This window comes from Malaclemys terrapin, chromosome 18 (assembly GCF_027887155.1).
Source record: "Malaclemys terrapin pileata isolate rMalTer1 chromosome 18, rMalTer1.hap1, whole genome shotgun sequence".
Lineage (NCBI taxonomy): Eukaryota > Metazoa > Chordata > Testudines > Emydidae > Malaclemys > Malaclemys terrapin.
The window spans coordinates 10,373,904-10,397,778 of record NC_071522.1 but is presented as its reverse complement, the minus strand read 5'-3'; the positions used below and the strand labels follow the sequence as shown (position 1 = coordinate 10,397,778).

General features: G+C 47.5%; 1 protein-coding gene across 2 annotated transcripts in view; it reads left to right on the top strand.

Moving 5' to 3' along the window:
• The window catches only part of CLUH (clustered mitochondria homolog), a 55,318-nt gene extending 31,443 nt beyond the window's left edge, over positions 1-23,875 (top strand). For both annotated transcript variants that reach the window (XM_054008172.1, XM_054008171.1), the window contains exons 9-26: positions 836-928; positions 1,507-2,201; positions 3,519-3,736; positions 4,425-4,529; positions 5,748-5,848; positions 8,010-8,162; positions 8,863-8,925; positions 9,627-9,871; positions 10,724-10,808; positions 11,950-12,103; positions 13,497-13,636; positions 14,667-14,747; positions 16,013-16,138; positions 16,692-16,813; positions 18,687-18,780; positions 19,523-19,657; positions 21,315-21,388; positions 21,938-23,875. In XM_054008172.1, the coding sequence (XP_053864147.1) occupies positions 836-928; positions 1,507-2,201; positions 3,519-3,736; positions 4,425-4,529; positions 5,748-5,848; positions 8,010-8,162; positions 8,863-8,925; positions 9,627-9,871; positions 10,724-10,808; positions 11,950-12,103; positions 13,497-13,636; positions 14,667-14,747; positions 16,013-16,138; positions 16,692-16,813; positions 18,687-18,780; positions 19,523-19,657; positions 21,315-21,388; positions 21,938-22,106 (2,853 nt within the window). In that variant the 3' untranslated portion in view covers positions 22,107-23,875. The remainder of the gene's footprint in view (positions 1-835; positions 929-1,506; positions 2,202-3,518; positions 3,737-4,424; positions 4,530-5,747; positions 5,849-8,009; positions 8,163-8,862; positions 8,926-9,626; positions 9,872-10,723; positions 10,809-11,949; positions 12,104-13,496; positions 13,637-14,666; positions 14,748-16,012; positions 16,139-16,691; positions 16,814-18,686; positions 18,781-19,522; positions 19,658-21,314; positions 21,389-21,937) is intronic.

Genomic DNA, 23,875 nt, shown 5'->3' with positions numbered 1-23,875 from the left:
TCTTGCAGGTGGAGGCACAAAGCAGCAAGTGTCCTGTGCAAGGTGTCTCTCAGAGCCAGGATCCTGACAATCTAGCTGCCTTCTCCAACCACTAAATTTGCCTCCTGTCCTTCCACCTGGTAGAATTATCTTGCAGCTCAGATCATAACATTGCTCTGCACATGGACTTCTCTCTGGAGAAGTATCTTTTGCAGCATGTGTGGGGGGTGGTTGTTTTTTTTTTTTTTTTTTTTTAATAAAGGTTTAGGCCCTGATCCTGCAAAGGCCCATGTTCAACTTCACTCACCGTGAGTAATCCCACTGAAGTCAGCGAAACTACAGCGAGGGCACAACATTAAGCTTTGGCAGAACTCCTTGCAGGATCAGGACCTAAATGACGGGCTAGTTCTCCTTCAAAAAACAGCTCTGAGCGCTTCGCTTGAAACAGCCCTTAGGGGTTAGATCCGCAGAGCTTGATGGCTCTGGCCCTAAGAATGTTGAAAGTTCCTTGGGGTTGCAAAATATGGTTCTCTGCCCATTTGTAATGTAATTAAATCTCAGTACGCTGGCTAATTAATTCAGCATCGCATCACATCAAACCCTTTGTTGATATTCCAGCTAAGCTGCACTTGGTAACTGGGACAATGCAAGATCTATCTATTTAAGCTTGTTGTTTAAATGAACTTCAGCTGTGAGCGGGCTGCTGATGAGAAATTTCTTCTTAAATGCTATGCAACTCTGACTTCATTGGTCTTTCTGATCTGGAGTGGGGGATAGACTCCTGCAAACTAGCTCAGAGACTACAAATACCGACCTCTCCCCCGGCCCTGTTTCACTTGAGACTTGCCCCTTTCAGACCAGAGACTGGAACGAGGAGTTGCAAACCACACGAGAGCTACCCCGCAAGAATCTGCCAGAGAGGCTGCTGAGAGAACGAGCCATTTTCAAGGTAATCCTGGGGCAGGGGGATTAGACACAAATTGTAGGTAATCCATTCCCAGTCCAATTAGAGACCCACCCTGGGTTGACTGAGAGCTTCGCTCGAGCTTTGTGGTTTAATCTTTATAAGCTTTGCCTCAGGCTTCTAAGATGCAGGCCAGGAGCTTTGTCTTCATCTCCCTGCTCTGCTCGTGTTGCCAGCAATGACCGAGTCTCCTCCCAGCCCGGTGCTGCTGTTTCATGCCACGCAGCCTTGTTTTGACGGGGGGGGGGGGGGAAGGGACATTCAGCAATTGGGGCGGGTCAGGGATTAGCTCCCATCGGTCAGGTACCTTCCCACAGTAGCACCCCAAGTGGCCAAGCTGAAGAAACTGGGGCCAGTCCATAAGGTATTCAATATCTACGTATCAGCCAGACTCGTGAGGGTGAAAACCGCTATCCCGACCGTTGGCCCTCGTGAGGTGGCGGCTGAGGGGATTTCAGGCAGAATAGAGGGCAAGTGCTGGGCGTACGTTGTCAGTGGGCAGCCTGCTCTCTTTACCCAGCTCTCTCCTGCCTTCACGCTTCCCTTCCCCTCCCAACGCACAGGTCCACAGCGACTTCACGGCGGCCGCTACCAGAGGAGCCATGGCCGTCATCGACGGCAACGTCATGGCCATCAATCCCAGCGAGGAGACCAAGATGCAGATGTTCATCTGGAACAACATTTTCTTCAGCCTGGGCTTCGACGTCCGCGACCACTACAAGGACTTCGGGGGGGACGTCGCCGCCTACGTGGCGCCCACCAACGACCTCAACGGGGTGCGGACCTATAACGCGGTGGACGTTGAGGGGCTGTACACGTTGGGGACCGTGGTGGTGGATTACCGGGGTTACCGGGTCACGGCACAGTCCATCATTCCAGGGATCTTGGAACGAGAGCAGGAGCAGAGCGTCATCTACGGGTCGATAGACTTCGGCAAGACTGTCGTCTCTCACCCCAAGTACCTGGAGCTGCTGGAGAAGACCAGCCGGCCCCTCAAGATCCAGAAGCACAAAGTTCTGAATGACAAGAACGAGGAGGTAGAGCTGTGCTCCTCCGTGGAGTGCAAAGGCATCATTGGCAATGATGGACGCCACTATATCCTTGACCTGCTCCGCACCTTCCCCCCCGACCTGAACTTTTTGCCCGTCGAAGGGGAGGAGATGCCGGAAGAATGTAAGAAAATGGGATTTCCCAAGCAGCACAAGCACAAGCTTTGCTGTCTCAGGCAGGAGCTGGTGGACGCCTTTGTAGAGCACAGGTGAGCCGAGCAGAGTTTCTCCCCCACCCCACCCATCCCTGCTGGGTGACCTCAGCACAGGCTGGAATGTATGCGGCATCATTCTAGAGACGCTGCAGGCGGCTACGTCTTAGCAACACTTCCATTTGCATGCAGCTAATATTTTTCCCCTCATCCCCCACCCCTAATAAGTGCTGTTATGAAAACTTTCTTAGTGAGAGATTCAAATGGGGGGGCTTCTGAAAGGCTTATGGGAGAACCAGGGAAGGATGTCTTGGTTTTAATCTCCAGTTCTTTCTCCTTTCCCCAAAGATACCCTGCACATTCAGGGTCTGGGTAATAAGAGTAGTACCGCTCCTGTAGCGCTAGCCTTCTAAGGATCTCCAAGCACTTTAGACACTCCCTGAGCCCCGTGGAGGCAAGAAAGGATTATGTACATAGAGGGATCACGGCAACTGCCCTCTAGGGCAGACCATAGCAGCTGCATGATGCTGCATGGTGTTTACGTGAGAGACTGAACAAAAACACCATGTCCTGTGGCAACTGCAAGAGGCTGGGAACTACCTGAGCTGAGGTTAACTCTCCTACTTCTGCATGGCCGCCTGTGGGATATTCAGTTACCGCACATGGTCAGGGTCTAGATTCCCCTCGCCGTCTCTAACAGTGCGGCCCTGGCCCTCTTGCTGGGCTGAGACACTGCTTCGGTGCTGACTCCAGGAGAAACACTACCTGCTGAATCACCAGCCCCGCTTCCTGCTGCCGTGAGGTGTTCCCTGGAGTGCTGCCCCATCCTTAACTGCTCGGTGTCAGCCCTGCCAGGTCAACAGCACGGGGGGTGGCCTGATTGCAGGGTCCTGCCACTCATTGACCCATATAAAGTAGGTAAAACCCCATCTGTTAAGGTCTTAGGTAAGTGCTGCTGCTGTTCTTATAGCAGCCCTGTGCTCCTGGACCTTCTGAGATCGGACGTTGGAGATAAAGAGGGTCCCCTAGGCTGTATCCTGTGCCTAGTGGCAGAAAGCAATGTACCGGCTGCGGGGAGTTAATTTCCCAGCATGATGGCTAATGAACAGTGCAGCAGCACGGACACCAGTCATGACTGCGCCTGACCAGTGGACCAATGTCCTGTCTGTGGTCAAGTGTCTTACTGCTCGGCTGTCTGAGGACTAGGACATGTCCAGGCAGGGTTCAGATGGTCCATCTTTAGCCCCTGTGATCTTATGTCTATCAGAGAAAGAACAAGCCATGTGGATTATCCTCTAGTCTGGTTGTCTGGCTCATCGGGATTATGTTGCTGAATGCTGCGTTCTGTTGGATCTCTCCTTTCCTGTCCTGTAGATATCTCTTGTTCATGAAACTAGCTGCTCTGCAGCTGATGCAGCAGAAGGCCAACAAGCAGGAGAACTCGGGCTTGCTGGAAAATGGGGTCTCCACCGAGAATGGAACAGGGGGAAGCGAGAAATCGGAATCCGATGATGGTAAAATAGAGGAGAACGTGACTGGATTAGATCAGGTTAAAGACCTGGCAGAGACCATTGCATCTGATGACGGAACAGGTACCCGCTCCCCAGGCACCAAAAAAGGGCCACGCTTTTCCTGGTAGCTTTTGGATTGGGGGCCGAATCAGAACGGCTCCAAGTTGGTGGGTCTCTATAAATGAACGCGTGCCATCGCTCAGACCGGAACGCCGTGCCTTCCTCAGTACTAGCACTTGAGTATTTACCTGGCACTGTTCAAGCACTAGCAAATTAACCCTCATGGTACGCCTGGGCAGGGATTAGCAACCCTGAATCAGAATGTGGGAATCTCTGGTCTGTGCCCTGTTCAGTCCACTAGACCAGGCTGCCTCATGCACTTTCCCTGCCACTGAAAATACAAGAGAGACAAGGTGGGGGAGCCAATATCTTTTGTTGGACCAACTTCTGTTGGTGAGAAAGCCAGGCTTTCGAGCTAGACAGAGCATTTCTTCAGGGCTGGGAAAGGTACTCCGAGTGTCACCACTAACTACAAGATCGAACGGAGAATTCTATGCCCTTGTCTGGGTTTTGTGGTCTGTATCTGTACCCCAAACAATATTACGTTGCCAAATGCTTTACAATGGCCTTTTGCAGAGCAATGCAGCAACATCACTCCTCCATAATAAAACTTGCCTCTTACTTTAATGTCCGCTGTGGGCTGTCTTTAGAATCTGCATTACTTTTTTCTAACTCTTTACCAAGTCTCTTTGTCTCCTTCCTTACCCAGTGGATCCCAAAAGCAGAGAGGTGATTCAAAATGCCTGCAAAGCCGTGGGCTCCATCAGCGACACGTCCTTTGACATTCGGTTTAACCCAGATATCTTCTCACCAGGTAGGGGCTCAGAGGGATGGCCTTGAAACTGTTCGGAGTAGAGTGTGGACTCCCTTTCTGCTCTTGCTAATAGGCACAGGGCCTGGGGCAGAAAGATGCAATGTAATTGTTTGTAACGCTTCGAGCTACCACATGTAGGCTGCCTCCCTCCAGTAGTCCACAGACACTTGGTGGTGGTCTGAAGAATGCTGGCCTGGCACATGGAGTTGGCTCTCCATCATCCCAGCTGCTAGACCACATCTGTGGAGGCAGAGAAACACATTAAACACGATCTTGATATTGTCCACGTAAACAATTGCTGTGGCTGTCACATGGCGGCTGTTTGATTCTCCCCAGTGCAGGAAGGAGCAGTTCTCAAACTGTGAGTCAGGACCCCAAAGTGGGTCACGACCCCATTTTAATGACCTGCTCAGGCAGGCTCCTGGGGTCGTGTAGTGTCAGAAGAGGGTCGTGGTGCAGTGAAGTTTGAGAGCCTCTGCTCTAGCAGATCACAAACCAAACCCGCCTGACCTGCTGTAAGCTGATCACAGCTCGTCCATATGAGTCAGGATCCTCGGGTATGTCTGCTGGGTATGACTAAATTAGATGCTGGAAACGCTTCCTCGATGCTGTATTATTTCTTTGGGGGTGAGTGTCCTAACCCCATGGCCTGATACAGGATCTGCACATGCACGGTCGAAAGCAGCAGGATTTGACTCTGTATTTTGGCCTGGATATAAATGCGGTAGAAGCCGTGTTCAGCTGAAATCCACAAGCACCTTTTTAATGCTGATGGTGAAGACAGGGCTGCGGCTGACTCTGTATGGGATGGCAGCTTAAAGGAGGTTATTTTAACCTGAGTCCATCTAATGGAAGGGCTTAAGGAGCTTCTAGTGCTTGCAGAATTTGTTGATCCTTCTGACAAAACATACCCTCTCTCATTTCACCGACTCTTCATTTTAGCCCTGTAAGTGTGCATGGCTCTTCGGAATGTGCCAGACAAAGACGAGAATGAGCGGGGACAGAGCGGAGCAAAGCAGCCTGTAACAAACGCAGCATGGATCATGGTTATTCCAGCTGGCATTGCTCTGCAGAACTGATAGGTCTTAAAGAGCATCTTTAAAACAGGAAAGGGCAAAGCACTTCTGTTTATTGCCACCTGCTATTATATGTATATTTTAAGAATTAAGGGTTTTTTTTCTGTCCTTCCGTTTCTCAGCTCTTCAATTTCCCTCCTAGGTGTTCGTTTCCCTGAGTCCAGCAAAGAGGAAATGCAGGATCAGAAGCAGTTATTAAAGGATGCCGCTGCTTTCTTACTGTCATGCCAAATCCCAGGCTTGGTAAGGCACTGGGGGGTTGCGCTGATGTCCTCCATCAAATCTTGCCTCAGATCTGGCCAGTCAACGCAGCTGTGCAGTTATTTCTCATCTTAAACAATGTTTGGATGCTAGTGCTGGCAAATGGAAGTTGTGAAGTACAAAGAACAATGTAAACCTCTCTGGTGGTGCAAAGAGAAGAGGGGTTTTCTCTTTCACAGCCCCTAGTTTAGAAGGGAAAATGTGCCACAGAACAAAGAACTCGATCAACGGTATTTATAAATCTTTAGTAAGAGATGGAGCCAATAAATGCCATATGGCTGACAAAAGCCCCCAAGTCCCTCAGTCTGACCCTTGGCATCCTGGATATATTACTGTATAATCTACCCCAGTTTTGAATCTGCTGGTGAGTAAATTCCCTTTGGAAGTCCGTCAGTTGCCCTTGCTGTCAAATATGTTCCTTATGTGTAGCTTAAATTCCTCCCATCATAAACTTCACCCTACTCCCATTTTCTGAAGCTGTAAAATAATCTTTCTTCAGTTATAGTATCATGGAAATTGCAAATGAAACAGACCTATTGGATCACCCCAATCACTCTTCCAGCCAGTGTAGGGGATTGCTTCCCTGGCGTGGGTTAAACACTGACCACGTCATGTCTGCAGACAGGAACTTCTGAGTATGAACTCAATGTGGTAGAGAGAAAGCTATGTAAATACAATGCTAAGATGCACTACAAAATACACTGTAATCACAAAATGCAACAGTGGAAATGTGCTCTGCCTGCTCACCCTCACACTGCCCCTGCATGGATTGATGGTGACTTAAAAAAACAACAACCCCACAACAACAAACAGGATTTGTGCCCTTTTTCTTTTTGCTAGAACTGAAAGGCCTGTGGAGGGGGTTATTTTTTAAGAGCGCTTTCTGATTTTTAATGTAAGAAATATCTGACATGACAAGTCTGCTGTTTCCTGTTTTCCTGAAGGCATTTTGGGGGGCAGATACTTGTGTGCGGTGTGCAATCGTGTGCTCTAATTGAAGGGTCGAGCTGGTGAACCTACAAAGCTCTCTTCTCTCCAAAGTGCTCTTTAGTCACTGGAGTTGACTAAGAGAGAAATAAACAATGAATGAAAATCTTCCTGTATCAATTGCTTGGCTTTCCCACGCTTCTGATGTCACCATTTCACTGATTCAGTATTCGTCATAACTCTCAACACCCAAAACTCTAATCTTAAAAAACCCTGACAAAAATCAACCCTTCCCCCTTATACCAGAGGAAAATAATAAAAAAGGGCACAAGCTCAATTTTTTTTTTCTTTGTTGAATACTTAGTTTACAATGAGCAGCATAACTAGGGATCAGAAATACTACACAACTGTGTGTGTGTGTGTGTGTGTGTACATACGCACATGCACGCAGGGGCAGGCAAACTAGGTGACAGACATGTATAGAGCTGTTGTGTACCCACCTCCCACCCATTCTCAATATGTGAAGGTAACTTGCATAAATGTATTTAGAACTCAAGGGGATGCATTTACATTTGCATTGTTCATTGTACTTCACAACTTCCATTTGCCAGCACAAGAAACCAGTATCTTCCCCCCCCCCCTCCCCCCCCCCCGGCCCCTCTCCCCAGCCCAACCCTACCTCATGTGTTTTTTTTTTTTTGGTCCAGTCCCTTGTGATTTGTAGAGAGCATGGGAAATGTGGTGGTCTCTCCTCCTGGCTACTGATGCAAAGAACTCTCTTGTTTCTCCCTGTTCCTTAGTTGGTAGGTTCACACTTGCAGGAGGTTGGGTAAACGGCTCCAGACCAGGTGGATTTGCATAGCATTCCCTGATACAGCTGTGCTTCTCCAGCCATGGGCATGCATGGTCTGTGCCTGCATTTCAGGCAGAGGCAGGGAGGATGCTTATCAGATGTGTAAAGCTCCTGAGAATCCTGTTTGGGGCAAATGTTCCTAGGAGCCCCAGTCAAGAATCGGGGCCCTATGCGCTGCGCCCCTGCCCCAAAAAGATCTGAAACATAGAGCCCAGACTGAGAGAGGACCAGCTTTTCGGAGGGGCGCAGCGCCCACTGAGGACCACGAGAGCTAGCGGGTGCTGGGCGTGTTTGAACACCTGGCTCAAAATGTCCCATTTCTGGCCGGTGGCTCCTTTTCCCTAAGCTCCATGTGCTCTGCAGGTGAAAGACTGCCTTGACCACACCGTGCTCCCGATGGACGGCACCACGTTAGCAGAGGCCATGCACCAGAGGGGCATCAACATGCGCTACCTAGGCAAAGTCGTCGACTTCATCGCCAAGACCCCCGCCCGCCCACAGCTGGATCACATCTACGTAAGCGGCGGGTTCCGTTTCCGATTGTCACTTTGGCTGCCGCTGGGATAGTGGGGGCCTGGCCACATTCCAACTCGGCTAATTACGTTCTCCATGTAAAAATAAACAACCAGGCTTTGAAACTAGGCGAAAAAGCCTTTGATTGCAGGGGTTGAAGGTTTTAATCCCATATTTCTGTTTTAATTCTGGTTAGGGAGGCTAGGTGCCTTGAGGGTCCGTAAAGCACTTTGGGGTAAAAGGCATTGCCGATCGGTCCGAGACAACCTGCGTTTTTTGGGCCATGTAGTGACCCACAGGGGCCCTGGATTGAATGGAAAGGATGTTACTTGTGATTGGTTAGGAGGTTACGCTGGGGCCTGATTCTGCCACCCTGGCTCACCTTGAGTAGTGAGTACATTGCTCCAGGAATGTCCCATTGGAATGGAATAGTTCCTAGAAGGCCCCCACCAGGGATTGGGGCCTGCCCTGCATGCTGCCCTCCCTTTCTGAACAAAGCATTCCCTGCCTCCAAGAATTTACACTGTAATTTGTAGAGTAGGGTACAACTCCGCAGTAGTAACGATTGCAGAATTGGGCCCTTTGTCAATATGGATCAAAATACATCTAAAAGCAAAGTGTGTGTGTGTGTGTGTGTGGTGTGTTTGTGTTTTCCCTCTATTGACTAATTTTCTTAGTCCCTGCTCTTTATTCCTTCGAGTAGAAAATTGGAATCAGCGAATTGATCACTCGATCAGCCAAACACATCTTCAAGACATACCTTCAGGTACGAGCGGCTGTCTAAACTCTTGCCATGTGAGGTTCTCGTTAATGGTTTTTCAGAAATAGAAGCTGTTTAAATCTGTTTTCTCATTAGCTAGTTCATGGATGTTGCCTAGCAACTGGAAGTAAAATCTCATTAGGCCTAATATAGGTAGAGACCTGGATCCAAGAGAAAACAAGTTCCCACTTGAAGGAAGCACTCCCAGAGGATTATCATTCATGCTTTTCTTCCCCAGAATTTCACTGATTACACTGAAGGCTTTTAAGAGTGAAATCACAGCTTGTCTTGCCTGTAAAACACTTACTCTGCTTAAGCAAACAGTAGTGCTTTTGACCTCCAAAGATGCTTGTTTATTACATGAACTCTAGGACATGGAGCAATGCATTGTTCCAGAAGCAACGAAATCTGTTACAAGAATTCCACATTAGAATCTCCAGATCCCCAGTAGTTGTTCATTTCCCCCTAGCCCTGCCCCTTTTGGAGTTTTATAGAAACTGTGCATGACTTTTTGTGTGGCACTTCATGCATGTTTGTTCTGTTGCTCTGAGACACGCCATCCTGGCAGACCTTCCCTCTATCTCTGTCGGGCACCACGATGATATTTGCTGTACAGATGGGACTGGATTTCCATTAGAGTTGGGTCAGACTGCTGCATGTGTAATGCAGAGAAGGTTCCACAATTGACTTACAGTATTTTGCTACAGGGCGTGGAGTTGTCTGGCTTATCGGCAGCCATCAGTCACTTCCTCAATTGCTTTCTAAGCTCCTTCCTGAATCCAGTTGCCCATCTCCCTGCTGATGAGCTGGTCTCTAAGAAGAAGAATAAGAAAAGGAAAAACAGGAACCTTGGAAATGCTGATAACACTGCCTGGGCCAGCATGACCCCTCAGGAGCTTTGGAAGAATATTTGTTCTGAGGCAAAGAACTACTTTGATTTTCATCTTGAATGGTAAATAGAATGAATTATCGTCACTTTCCCTTCCTTTTTCATCAGTAGCGTTATTGCGAAGGGTGCCGGTATTGTTTATAAAATCCCTTAAGCATTGGAAGCAGACTTTAAAAAGGCTTAAGTAGCAGATGGAGAGAAACCGAGGCAGATGTGGTGGTGGGGCAGGGGAGGGTTGAATTAGGATTACTGGTGAAATTTTAAATGAGATCAAATTCATGCGGCAGAGATATCCCAGAAGGTTGATTCAGACGGCACAAGCTGCAGAGGCGATAGTGTGAAGGCTAGATGTGGGGACAAGAATCCAGCCCGAGACAGGCAGAGAGGGGAGTAGAGATTTCATGGCCAGGAGTCAGGCGGGCGTGAAATCTGTGGATGTTCCTAAAACAAGGACAGATCTCAGCCAGACTCTGAAATGAAGAGGTTGCCAGTGATGTAAGAGGAGTAAAACACTTAACGGATATTACGAATGAATAAAAGTTTTTTTTTTTCCCAAAACAAAACACTCCGCACACAAGATTTAACCATGAATTCAACCATCTAATTATGACTTTTCTCTCTGGCATCAGAGAAACTTAAGATTTTAGTACAAATAAGGAAAAGATTGAATCCAGCAGCCCTATCGCTAACGCGTAAGGCGGGGGAGGGGAAAAGATGCACGTAGGACTGAAGTAAGGAGCATTGGTGTACACCCAGCATTCTGGGCCAGGAAAGCTCCTTGCTTGCTGATGTAGTTTGGTTGCACCTTCTTTGTGGATTAGTGCCTAACTATACCGGGAGGAGGGTTCAGGCACGCCCTAGGTGGACACTTTTGAGTATAAACTTACCCCAAGCTCTCGCCTCGCTTTTTTGCAGTGAGAATGTTGACCAAGCAGCGGAGGTGTGTAACCTCCAGAAAATCACCCTCCTACGTGAGATCTCACTCAAAACTGGAATCCAGGTGAGAGCCAAGTCCTCCGGCTTTCCTTAATCACTTTCTCCAATGGGGAAATTTACTAAGAGGGGACATATGTTGATTCAGACCACAAGGTCTTTCAAAAGATGATTCCCACCCCTGGCCCTTCATTCCTCCCACAGATTTAGTGCTGAAATGCCAGTTCTAGCCCCGCAAAGGGATTTTGTGTAGTTGCATTAAGGGTAAACATGCTATATAGAAGAAGATTGGTCTGCTCCAGTCTAAGTCCTTTGTCTAGTCCTGTCTCTGGTGCGGGCCAAATGGCCCTGCACAATACAAAGTGAAACCACTGCTCTTAGGGGGAATAGGCTTATCTTCTGCCTTACAAAGCAGGACGATGCTGTCCTCTTTACTGAAAACAAATGGCTCCCGTTTGTAGATTTTTTGTGCCAAGATTCAGCTCAGATGGCACCTTATCGTAGGCTATAAATCTCTGCACATCAGGGTTCATAATGCAAGTGCTGGCACAACCCAGAGCTCAGCACCTCCAGCATGCTCCTACAATGAAACAGGGGTTGGTTTGCTGCAGGGGTTTAATATAGGCATACAATGAGTCAGCCTTCCATGACAGACCTCCACCATGGCCCTCTTTCAAGACACTGTCCCCACATCTTCATACATAAACCAATGTAAAAACAAAATCCAAAGGGCAGCTAGCAGTGTGTGCATTAACGCTTCCCCTGATTCTCCCGTCTGTCTGTCTGTCTCTGACCTGGCAACTAAAGCTGCTGGCCTGTCTTGTTTGGAACTGGAGGAATTTGACTCCCCTCTAGATTCTGCAGTATGGAAAGGAGTGTGATTTTGTTGTTAGGGCTGAGAGCGGCTGGATTCTATTTCTAGCTCTGCCACCAACGTGCTATGTGACCGTGGGCAAACTCCTTAACATCTCTGGGCCTCAGTGTTGCCTGTCTGGGAAATGGAGACATTTGCCTGCTGCGCAACTGGTTGCACAGCGTCCTGGGAGGCCTGATTCTGTCCTCAATTACATCCAGGTAGCCCCTTTTGGACTTCAGTGGGGTCACACAAGCGCCACTGAGGGTTACATTTGCCCCAGATGTCCATGAAGGGCTTTGAGAGGGAGGAAAGTAGCTGAAAGATGTCGGCTTTGTTTGTTTGGTTCCTTCAGATCCTGTTGAAAGAGTATAACTTTGATAACCGGCACAAACCCACCTTCACAGAGGAGGATATTCTCAACATCTTCCCGGTCGTGAAGCACGTAAACCCCAAAGCTTCGGATGCTTTCCACTTCTTCCAGAGCGGGCAAGCAAAGGTCCAGCAAGGTACATGTGCCGCCTCTTATGAACGCTGCTTTGTGTCCTGACCTTGTCTAGCCACAGTGCAGGCTGCCCTGTGTCAATCATTACCCCTTAACTCTGTTCTAGGGGGACACCCTCTAGAGAGGAGAGGAAAATACAGTCTCCACACCCAGTCATAAAGCAGTCCCGCAGTGGAAACTACCAACAAGGGTTTCATGACCTCTAGGAAGGGCACTGAGATCTCCATCTCACCGCACACAAACTATTAAACCACTGTCGGATCTCTGAAATCTAGCATAGGTTCACAGGACCCAGATCGGGATTAGATGGGTGAATTAACTTCTCTCTGAGGCCTGGTCCACACTAACCCCTCATTTCGAACTAAGGTACGCAAATTCAGCTACGTTAATAACGTAGCTGAATTCGAAGTACCTTAGTTCGAACTTACCACGGGTCCAGACACGGCAGGCAGGCTCCCCTGTCGATGCCGCGTACTCCTCTCGCCGAGCTGGAGTACCGGCGTCGACGGCGAGCACTTCCGGGATCGATTTATCGCATCTAGACAAGACGTGATAAATCGATCCCAGAAGATTGATTGCTTACCTCCGGGTCCGGAGGTAAGTGTAGACCTACCCTTAGAGAGAGAAATTTTAGATTTTACCAAAAACAAGGAAAAGGCAGAATCATAACATGAACTGGTATCCTAATGGTAGAGAACTGTGTGTCCCATTACTACTTCCCTGAGCCGTCTAGACCTCCCTCTTTATGGATGATGCTTGTTCTTCCTGTGGCATTAGGAGTTATGTTTTCTCATTGCTTATGGGTAATACAGTAGCCCAGAGATTCAGCAAAGGAAGTTCCCCAGTCTTCTCTCTGCTCTATAGTTACAGGAAAAGGAAATTGAGGTCCCAGGTTAACACTTAATAAGAATCGTGATTTTATAATATATTATAGTGGTGTGGAGAAAGTGAATAAGGAAAAGTTATTTACTTGTTCCCATAATATAAGAACTAAGGGCCACCAAATGAAATGAATGGGCAGCAGGTTTAAAACAAATAAAAGGAAGTTCTTCTTCACACGGCGCACAGTCAACCTGTGGAACTCCTTGCCTGAGGAGGTTGTGAAGGCTAGACCTATAACAGGGTTTAAAAGAGAACTGGATAAATTCATGGAGGTTAAGTCCATCAATGGCTATTAGCCAGGATGGGTAAGGAATGGTGTCCCTAGCCTCTGTTTGTCAGAGGGTGGTGATGGATGGCAGGAGAGAGATCACTTGATCATTACCTGTTAGGTTCACTCCCTCCTGGGCACCTGGCATTGGTCACTGTCGGTAGACAGGATACTGGGCTGGATGGACCTTTAGTCTGATCCAGTTTGGCCATTCTTATGTTCTAACATTTCCTATGGGTTTTTGTAGGTTTCTTGAAGGAGGGCTGTGAGCTCATCAATGAAGCCTTAAACTTGTTTAACAATGTGTACGGTGCTATGCATGTGGAAATCTGTGCCTGCCTTCGGCTGCTGGCTCGCCTCAACTATATCATGGGAGACTACTCAGAGGTACACTCAACCCGTCTGCCGCTTCCCTAAGAAATGTCCTGGTTGGTCAGCGGTAACTGTTTTCTCCCCCTCCCGTCTGCCCTTTGTGCCTTCAGTTTAACGACTCTGTGATAACTGCAGAATGAGCAGGATAGTTGAGCTGAGAAGTGGATGTGAGAACAGGCCTGGGGCCAGGTCTCCTGGGTTCTCATTCCAGTCTTGTCTCTGGCCACGTACACCTGTCTGTTTTCCTGTCTCTGGAATGGGTAGAACACCTGTTTCCCTACTGCATAAGAGTGATTTACGGGTTCATTAGCCTCTCTTGGAAAAGCAGTGACCGAAGCATTAAATTTTATTTAAGGAAACAAAATCATTTGCATCAGTGGGTTTCCCCTTTCTCCCTTTATGGCTATCTTAGCTAGCTAGCCAAAGGGCTATGTGGCCAGCACTATCTTAGCTAGCTAGCCAAAGGGCCATGTGGCCAGCACTCTGTGTAGCTTTCACCACTGTAGAGGTGGGCATCCTGATGAGAAGCCCACTTGGATTCTGTTACCTTACCCGTAGTCCTCACTGGAGGTCATTGGTTTCTCCTTGTCTCCTATTGAAGGCTCTCTTATCTAGTACCCAGAACATGTGTCCTCCTCCCCAGCAATGACCTGCTTGCTGGCTCATTTGGGCTGAGGAGTGTTGGGATTAACAGCCCTTCAGGTTTGGGCTATCAGAGTGCACCCCAGGAACAGAGAATAGCATATCCTTTGACTCCCAATGGAAATGAAATCTGGGTCTCCCACTTGCCAAGGCAGAAGAGTTACCAAGAGGCAAACCTAGCTGTGCCCTGGCACAACTCACCCAGACTTCTCAGTGAGTTGCTGGAAGGCATTTCTCTTGCTGAAGTCCAAAAATGAATGGAAACTGTTGCTGAACATCTTTCGTTTCTTGAGAGAGAGGCTGGAAACGAAGACACCTTCTTCTCTTCTGCTCCCACCCAAGTATCTCTTGAGACGTAAGCCTCAGAATTTGCTACATCCTCCTGTTTGCTATTCTTTCATAGGCCTTAAGTAATCAACAGAAAGCGGTGCTAATGAGTGAGAGGGTCCTGGGCATTGAGCATCCCAACACAATCCAAGAATACGTGAGTATAAAGAGAGAACAGTGCATGGAGCGTTCGCCCCTGATGTCTGTGCGACTTACATTTATGCCCACATTTGCAAAACAGCTGCAGCCTCCTTAACTTTGTAAAGCAGTCTCTTGGTAAACCTGTTGTTCCCATGCTGCACGCTTTCTTGGGGGCATTTCTTTTCTTTAGGTGTCTTATTGCTAGGAACAAGATGTGTGGAAAAGTGAGTCTCTCTGTTCATTCAAGGCGGCACTGAATCCTAAGCGTTAAAAGTGAAGTCCTGAAAAGCAGGCCCTTAAGCTAATACTTTATATGCACGCAAAAAAAACCCCACTTATAGCAATGACGGGAAGAGAGAGATTGAAATGGATTCTTCCCCACTAACCTCCCGTTGTCAGTGTGGCCCTGTCGTTCTGTAGAAGGCTGTATTCAAAGCTTCTCTCCGAAAATCCAATCCTGCAGTTGCTCACACTGAAATGTCACCAAGGCTTACGATGATGTAAATGAATAGCTCAACCATAAGATAATACAAAAGTCTTGTTTTTTCTGATTTATATTTGTCTTGCCGTGTGTGAGACACTTTTTTGCTCTGGTTTGCCAGATATTTATATTATCTATATATAAAAAGTGTGTGTGTGTGTGTGTGTATATATATATGTATGTATATAGATAGATAGATAGTCCCCCTCCCCAATCCCAATTTTGTAAAATTCTGTGTAACGGTTGGGATATTATACATGCTGGTCAACTTTGAAATACCTTCTGAAGCTACTGACATAGAATCATAGAATATCAGGGTTGGAAGGGACCTCAGGAGGTCATCTAGTCCAACCCCCTGCTCAAAGCAGGACCAATTCCCAACTAAATCATCCCAGCCAGGGCTTTGTCAAACCTGACCTTAAAAACCTCTAAGGAAGGAGATTCCATCACCTCCCTAGGCAACCCATTCCAGTGCTTCACCACCCTCCTAGTGAAAAAGTTTTTCCTAATATCCAACCTAAACCTCCTATCTATATATATATATATATATATATATATATATATAGATATAATATAACACAGCCGTATCTTAGCGCTATATCTCACACGGCATATCAGGCTTTTTTAAGTTGACTAATAGATGAGTAATGGTTATAACCTGAATTATTTTTATTCTTAAAGGCAGTGCCTTTCTCAGTGCCCCCAAACAAAAGGGGGGCAGGTGGGAGGGAGACTGGTTTATTTGTACTGAGGATCTGATGCCACATTTTTAACCTTTGAATGTTTTTCTTATACTGTAGATGCACCTTGCTTTGTATTGCTTTGCCAACAGCCAACTCTCCACAGCATTAAACTTACTATACCGCGCACGCTACCTCATGCTGTTGGTATTTGGAGAAGACCACCCAGAAATGGCACTCTTAGACGTAAGTGATCTTTCTGAGTAAACTCCTTGTCTAGGCTCTGTGAAGCTTGTTCGCTTATTTTAATCCCGTCAATAGGCAAATGTCTCTCCATCCCTTCCAACGTGCGTTATTGCTCCTACTTTCCCACTATGGGGGGAAGGAACAAGCTTGCTGATGCATAGATAGTAGCTCTGTAGAGAGGAAGGGTGGTCTTGTGGCTAAGGCACTGGACTAGGACTCAGGAGATGTGGGGTCAGTTCCCAGCTCTGCCATAGACTTCCTGTGTGACCTTGGGCAAGTCACTTAACCTGCCTGTACGTAAAATGCGGGTACTTCCATTCTCACCCCTCTGTCTGCCGTGCTCAGAGCTCTTTGGAGCACAGTTTGTCTCTAGTTGTGTGTGCACAGTGCCTAGTGCAACGGGGCCCTGATCTCTGTGGGGCCCTCGACAAAGAGCTAATAAAAATAACAGGCCCACAAATTTCTCTGTGTCTTTAGCTAGAAAGGCTTAGTCAGGAGTCACCTTTTGAAACTCCCTCTTGTTCTCTGACCTGTGTATGGTGATTGCCCTTAGAACAATATTGGTTTGGTGCTTCATGGGGTTATGGAATACGACCTGTCCCTCCGATTCCTGGAGAATGCTCTGGCGATCAACTCCAAGTATCACGGCTCCAAGTCTCTGAAGGTTGCACTGAGGTACGGCGCCGCGGTCTGGGGAAATGGATTGAAGTTTGTGTTTGGGGGGGTGTGACACTGTATAGGAAAGTCGGACTGCGAATCTACCCTCGTCGCATCTGGGATTGGGCCCCACTCTGGCTTATGAGTGCTGTCCCTGGTCAGCTGTGTGCAAGCCTCCATTCTTTCACATCGTTCTTTTCCCCCAACCATTTATGACTGCTGCAATGTGAGCTCGACCGCCCAGTTCAGTTGGAAGGCAGTGATGCTTGATTCGTCTGAGTCTGGGATAGCTACTTCGAAAGGTTGAGAATCCTGGGTCTAGAATTATTTACATGTAGGACCTACCACAATAGGTACTAGGTGTTGTCCACAAACATAGTAAGATCCCTGCTTACTGTGTAAGAATGCAAACAGTAAAGGCTGGGAGGAGAGGGGTAAATATCATCAGTACTTTTGGGACTGAGATGATGGAAAGCCCCTGGTGGTTGGTTCTTGCTGAACTAGCTTAGAGACAGAGATCGTTTGTGTTTGTCTTTCAACGTTAAGGACTTGATCCTATGAAGTGTTTTTTTGTGACTCCACTGGGTGCTGAGAGCATTCGGCACCTCTTAGGATCAGATCCTACAGACATCTCCCTTGAAAAACTGGCCAGTGGGCATTGTCCCACTCGGAATTGCCACCCCCACGCTGCAGCCATCTGCACTTCGTCAGGGTGAAGAGAAATCTTCTGACGCACCCACACGAGTCTGATTTGTTTTCCAACAATTGATGGATACAAATTCTGCAGAGAACATCTTCCTGCATGCCTCCATGGGACTAGGATGTGCCTTGAGATCCAGAACTTCCCTTAGAATAATGAAGCCAAATGTAGAAAGCTTTTTCCATTCCAAGAATGTTCGCGCTGCTGAGATCAAGCCAAGGTGACTCTCCCAACTGGAGAACAACCAGGTGACTTGGATCAGCAGCTGTTGCTGTCGCTATTGCTGCCAGTTGTCTTTCTTGTAAGATTCTGACTCAGGGCTGGCTAATTAAGAGATTCCCGTGTTCGCTTTCCAATAAAACAAAATGCCCTTTTAGAAAGGGGAGGACCCTGGGTTGCTTCCTCTTATTCTAATTACCTGGCTGGGAGAGAAGCCTCACCACTTAGATATTCTCATGGCCTTCAGCATTATCTGGAAGTGCTGAGCACGTAACGTACAACTGGCATTTAACAGAAAACAAGCTTCCTGTTGCCAAGCAGCAGAAAGTGACCAAAAAATCAACATCTCAAGTCCAGTCTGAGGTGACTTTTCTTCTCTGGCTGGAGTGATGAGGTTTTGATCTACTTTTGCTAGGTTTTAGGCGTAATTTCCTAACCTAGAATGGAATAAATCTGAAGAGTTAACCAGAGAGAAGGTAACCATTAACACTGCCGCCTCCTTTGACCCTGGTCATCCCTTGAGCTGAGATGGTGAGGTAGCAGCAGATTTAAAACAAAAGGAAGTACTTATTCAGTCAACCTGTGGAACTCCTTGCCAGGGGATGATGGGAAGATGAAAACTTAAAAAAAAGAATTAGCTATGGTCATGGTGGATAGATCCATTACTGGCTATTAGCCAAGATGGTCAGAAATGCAGCCCCATGCTCTAGGTGTCCTTAAGCCTGACTGCCAGATGCTGGGACTGGATGATGGGATCGATCACTTGATGATTGCCTTGTTCTGTTAATTCCTTTTGTGGCATTGGCCACAGTGTTGGGCTAGATGGACCATTGATCTGACCCGTATGGCTGTTCTTGTCTTCTTAGCACTGAGCATTGCATGCACCTCTTTGCAGCAGAGAAGAACTCTTTCTCCCTTGATTGACCATGCGTTCATTAAAGCTAGATCCACGTCTCTTCCTTTCCATTGCAGCCATCACTTGGTAGCCCGAGTGTACGAGAGTAAAGCAGAATTCCGATCAGCTCTACAGCATGAAAAGGAAGGCTACACAATCTACAAAAATCAGGTCAGTGGCCTATGCTTGCTTCGCTTCCCCCATTCGGCTTTCCAGTGTGAAGCCCCTGTGCTGAAACCGTCCTGCATCTTACAACGTGGGGGAGGCTTGTTCATACGAACAGCTGGTGGAGAACTCCTCCTAGACTGTTAGGAGGTGATTGTCTTGCCACGTGCCTTTAGAAAGCTAGTCTTTCCTAGTATTGCCACAAGGTCTCCCGTCAGTCTGCCTGAAACACCTCCAGGCTTCATCGCTGCTGCAGAACACTAAGATCTGAGAAAGCAGTGGCAAGATTCAGAGTGCACTTCTCACTCTCGATAACGCCCTTCCAAATCTAACACACAAACCAGTCCTGGGCCGGGGGGAGTCTCTTGCTTGCAGAACTCACTGAGACGCAGCAAACCTGCCCACGTGTTCGGGCAAACCTGTTTGACAAAGAAGCCAGGCAATTGATTGAGCTCGCTCTCCTTGACAACATGCTCGGCCTGGTGGAGGAAACCTCTCTAAACCTGAGCGAGAACATGCATCTACTTGATGCAAGCGCACAGCTTTGATAAGCAGCTGCCTGTAGGCAGGGTTGCATTTTATACCAGGTCATCCACACTCCTTCTACGGTGAGACACAATCCAGTCCCAGTGGGTTTCAATAGGTGAAATCTTACACGGTCTCAAATAACCATTTCGATGCTGTGATTCAGGCAGAGTTCGGGGTTTGTTCTGATATAATTTTTTTTTTTATTACTATTTCTGGCCAGCTTGGAGAACACCACGAAAAGACCAAAGAAAGCTCCGAGTACTTGAAATACCTGACTCAGCAGGCAGTAGCTCTTCAACGCACAATGAATGAGATCTACAAGAATGGATCCAATGCTAACATTATGCCACTTAAGGTAACTTGCATGCATTAGGGCAGTCTGGGTATTTGCCGCAGTAACAGTTGTGATTGGTGAACTTTGTTTCTCCTGGTTTGGGAGCTATTACCCACTCTACCGGTATTCCCCATTTTACTTGCACAGGGTTTCTTTGGCAGGTGGGATCTTCCAAAACAGAAGGGACCAAGTGCAACCTTTGGATTGTAAAACCCCACCTGCTTAGCAATGTTCTTCTGGATTCCTTACCCATAACCTCATAGTTAAGACTTTCTTTTGCCCCCAAGAGAAACTCAGGGGTCTTGGTTTGTAGGTTTGCAGAAATGGGCTAGTTGGAAAGCACCCGATACCGCAGGGTGCCTTTTTCAAATGGACTCTTTGAAACCTTCATTTGTAACACTAGTTCATGCACCGAGGTGACACACATGCTGTTGGCTTTGAATTTTTCAGGAGGTTTCATGGTCAGATAACTGCAAGAAAGGCCTAGGAACCTGCTGGCTTCTGATCTCCCCTAAACTTAGGAGGTTGAGTGATTTGCTCTGCAACATGGTCAGTCCCAGCTGGAAAAATCCATACAAAAGAATCAGGCACTCGCTGAAAATGCGTCTGGGAGCCTGGAACGCCTTAGTTCTGACTCTGCCACTGAGTCACTCTGACTGTAGGCGTCTTGGTGTCTCCGTTTCCTCTGTAAAATGGTCCCTGGTCTTTGCAAAGCGTTTTGAGATCCATGGAAAGCAAGCACCACATAAATAAACGTTCAGCCTAACTGTGTTGGCGGAGCTAGCCTGACAGGAGGCTGGACGGCATATCATATCCTAGCAGGGCCATGCCCAACCGTCAGCACTGCAGGAATTAACGTGTGAAGAGTCTGGTTCCAAAACCAGCTGCTCTTATCTGTACGCGCACCTTGCGGGTGCGACGTTCTCATGCTGTGACTGGGAAAAGCCCAAACACACACGGCGAATGCTATTTGGGACTGGCTGTGCAGTAACTACTGTACTGCTGGGTTCCTGGCTGCTCCCACCACTGGTTCTGCAGAGGCACTGAACCACTGAGGATGAGAGGAACACGTTTGTGTCGACAGCCCCGCAGCTCTGTGCTTTCCAGATCGCTGGTGGCTTTCCCACTCCTTTTTCAGCTACAGCATTGGAGAGATTAAAATGAAACATCTTGAGCAAGATTATGGACGCAATTCGAATTAGGTGATGCTCTCAGGCCAGGGACTAAGGCAAATCCTTAGATATACCAAGGCTAATCCCCTCCCCCCTCCAGCCCCCATTCCCACCCTCCTGTCAAATTCTGAGGGAATGGCTCAAATCCAAGAGACCATAAAGTTTAATCTTTCCTTACTCCCTGAAATTAAAAAGCCCCCATGTAATTGGTCCCAGAATTGATATAGCTAGTCCGTCCTATTGCCCTGCTCTGTCTCCCATCTCTCCTGTCTACATGGGCATTTCTGTAGCCTCCAGCATTGCACTGTTAATCAGGTTTACTACAGTAGTACTAAGATTGGCCCCGTTGCACTAGGTGCAGTTCAAATGTACCGGGTGCACCTGATTTATCCTTCCGCCCCCCTAGGAGGTAAGGAAGTATTATCAAGTGAGTCAATGCTGAGGTCTCTCTGCTCGTTAGGGTGGCTTACAAATGACTGACTGGATTTATTTATTTTTAACCCTAGTTCACCGCTCCCAGTATGGCGAGCGTGCTGGAGCAGCTCAACATTATCAATGGAATTCTCTTCATTCCACTCAGGTAGAGTGTTACGTGCGTCAGCGGGCTTCTTCCCTGGTCTCGTCCCAGTGCCCCACTGCATGGCTGTTGGAGGGAAAAATCAATTTGCCCCTGCAAATCTCTGTGCCCCAGGGATTATTAATCTGGCACTGATGAGGTAGCAGGGCCTGTAAGTGTCTGGTATAAATCTATACGGAAGTTTACAAGAAGTCACTGTCGAGATAATTGGATGGGAGCAAACTGATGGGCCAGTTCAGGGCTGGGAAGGATTTGAGCTGTTGCCCTACAGGACTAGTCCAGTGAGGCAATTACAAAATCCAATGCAATGATCCAGCCTTGGAAAGGCCCAGGGTATTTATATCCCTTCCCATCCTTCCCCAATCCTCCATGCTGAGCAGTGAGCTGAGCCCGGCCAGACTGCAGTAGCCAAGACACTCTGTCCTGGCACTCGGCTCAAGAGCTGCTGGTAAATCCCAGAGGCTTCCCCAACAATGTTCAGCCTCCTCGTCTCGCGTTCCTGAAGCGGCTGTAATACAGGCCCCCCCCCTTTCTGCTTCCCTCCCTCCCTAGCCAAAAGGACTTGGAGAACCTTAAAGCAGAGGTGCAGCGACGCCAGCAGCTCCAAGAGGCCGTGAAGAGCAGCGAACAGCTGGAAGCAGAAGACGCCGTCTCCGAGGAGAGAGAGGCTGAGCTGAGCATGCCTTCTGCTGAGGTCCCCCCAGCACAGAGCTCTGCTTAAAGTGTACCTCGCTTTAAAAAAAAAAAAAAAAAAAAAAAAAAATTTTAAACCCTCCCCTTTTTCTGAATCTGAACCAGGGTCTTGGACTCCCCTGGGGCAGCTTCTCCTTTTTTTTTTGACAATGTTATTGCACTGGTACAATTAATACACAATGCAAAGAACTAAGTTGAGAACTAGAATCTGACTGCGCTCGTGTCCGCCACGCGAAGGGGGAAAGGTGGCCAGGATGCAGCAGCATGCGAGAGAACACCCTAGGTGAGCACAGCCAGTGGCTGTCACGGCTGGGGGGGGTATGTGTGTGTGTGTGCCACGCGTGTGTGTGTGTGTGTGTGTCATCAGTCCATTTCGACTTTGTACATATATCTGAATTCCAAATGAATGGTCTGGAGGTAGGACATTTCTCAGGTCATTTTATGTTGACTAAGGGACACTGTTTTGCAAGAACACCCATCCTCGTGCTCAGTTCTAGCTCGAAACCTGGATTCCAAGCCAAACGATACTGTTTTATTAGTTGCTGCTCTAAGGGGGGGAAAAGCAGCCATATTGGTTTGTCTAACTGCTTGAAACCTGTGAAGAGTGAGGGGAAAGGTACTGCGTTTTGCTACATTAGGATATAGCCATTTGGGTCCTGTAGCCTCTCTTTTGTTGTTCAGGTCCGAGTGGCCGTGGGATTTTCATACTGTTTACATTCTGATTTCACGATCCATAGGTCATTGTGCAGCCCCTGTGCTCTCTGCTTGACCCTGAGTAACTTAGGAAATTGCATCCAAGGAGTAAGGGTTTAAAACGAAATTTTAAAAAAGTACCTGTCATTAATCCATTTACAATGGAAAATCCCAGTGCCTCTCCTAGATCAGTGTTGGCATTAAAGTGGACTGTACAAATGCAGTTTGCAGAAGAGTTAAACCTGGCCTCTGTTGGAATAGCCTGGGGGAGGGGAGTTTGCCCTTTTTCCAGCAGCCGCTTTAATACACATTTGAATGAGCATCAGAAGTTAATCATCTTTTAATTGTAAGGTAATCGGCAAACTTCTACAGGTTTGAATCATGTGTCTTTACACAACTTAAAATTACTAGGCATTTTTCCCTTTGGCTGAAAGAATACTAAAAATCCCATAGCACTTAACGCTAGGGATAATGTCTTGTTTTGGGTTTTGGTTTTTTTTTTTTGCATGCTGGGTTGAGATCGCTCCCAGCAGAACTTCCATTGCAGGCAATGGATGTTACTGACATGGCAGATGCCAATGAATGAACAATATTGACTTTTTTTCCTTCTTGCTTCTGCCTGCCCCCCTTAAATACAGCATGCTTCCTGCCGGTGCAGTCCCAAGGCAAAGAGGTGATACCCCCACTGCAGGTCATGGTATGCCGACAGAGTTGAATGTCCTTTTCCACGTAAATGAAGACCTACAGTGAGAGATGATTGCTAGTCCAAAACCATATCGTGCTGCCCAAGGAGTCCGGTCTCTTTGTCAGCACCAGTACTATGCTAATTTGCATTGCTTTTTTGATGACCTGGGAAAACAAGTGCTATCACTGTGCTCTTTACCCTTGGGTTCCTGTACTGCATAGTGGGGATTTGTAACTTTGGGGTGGGGGGGAGGGAATGTACAAAGCAGGAGGCATCTCTGATCCAAAAGAACTTGCTCCCCCTGGAAAACATTCAATAAATGACTACAATGCATCTTTCACAAGGGTTTTTTGGTAATGTCTTCCAGTCCTAGTCCATTAATTAAACCTCTTTTAAATAAAATAAAAATGTGCAAAGTA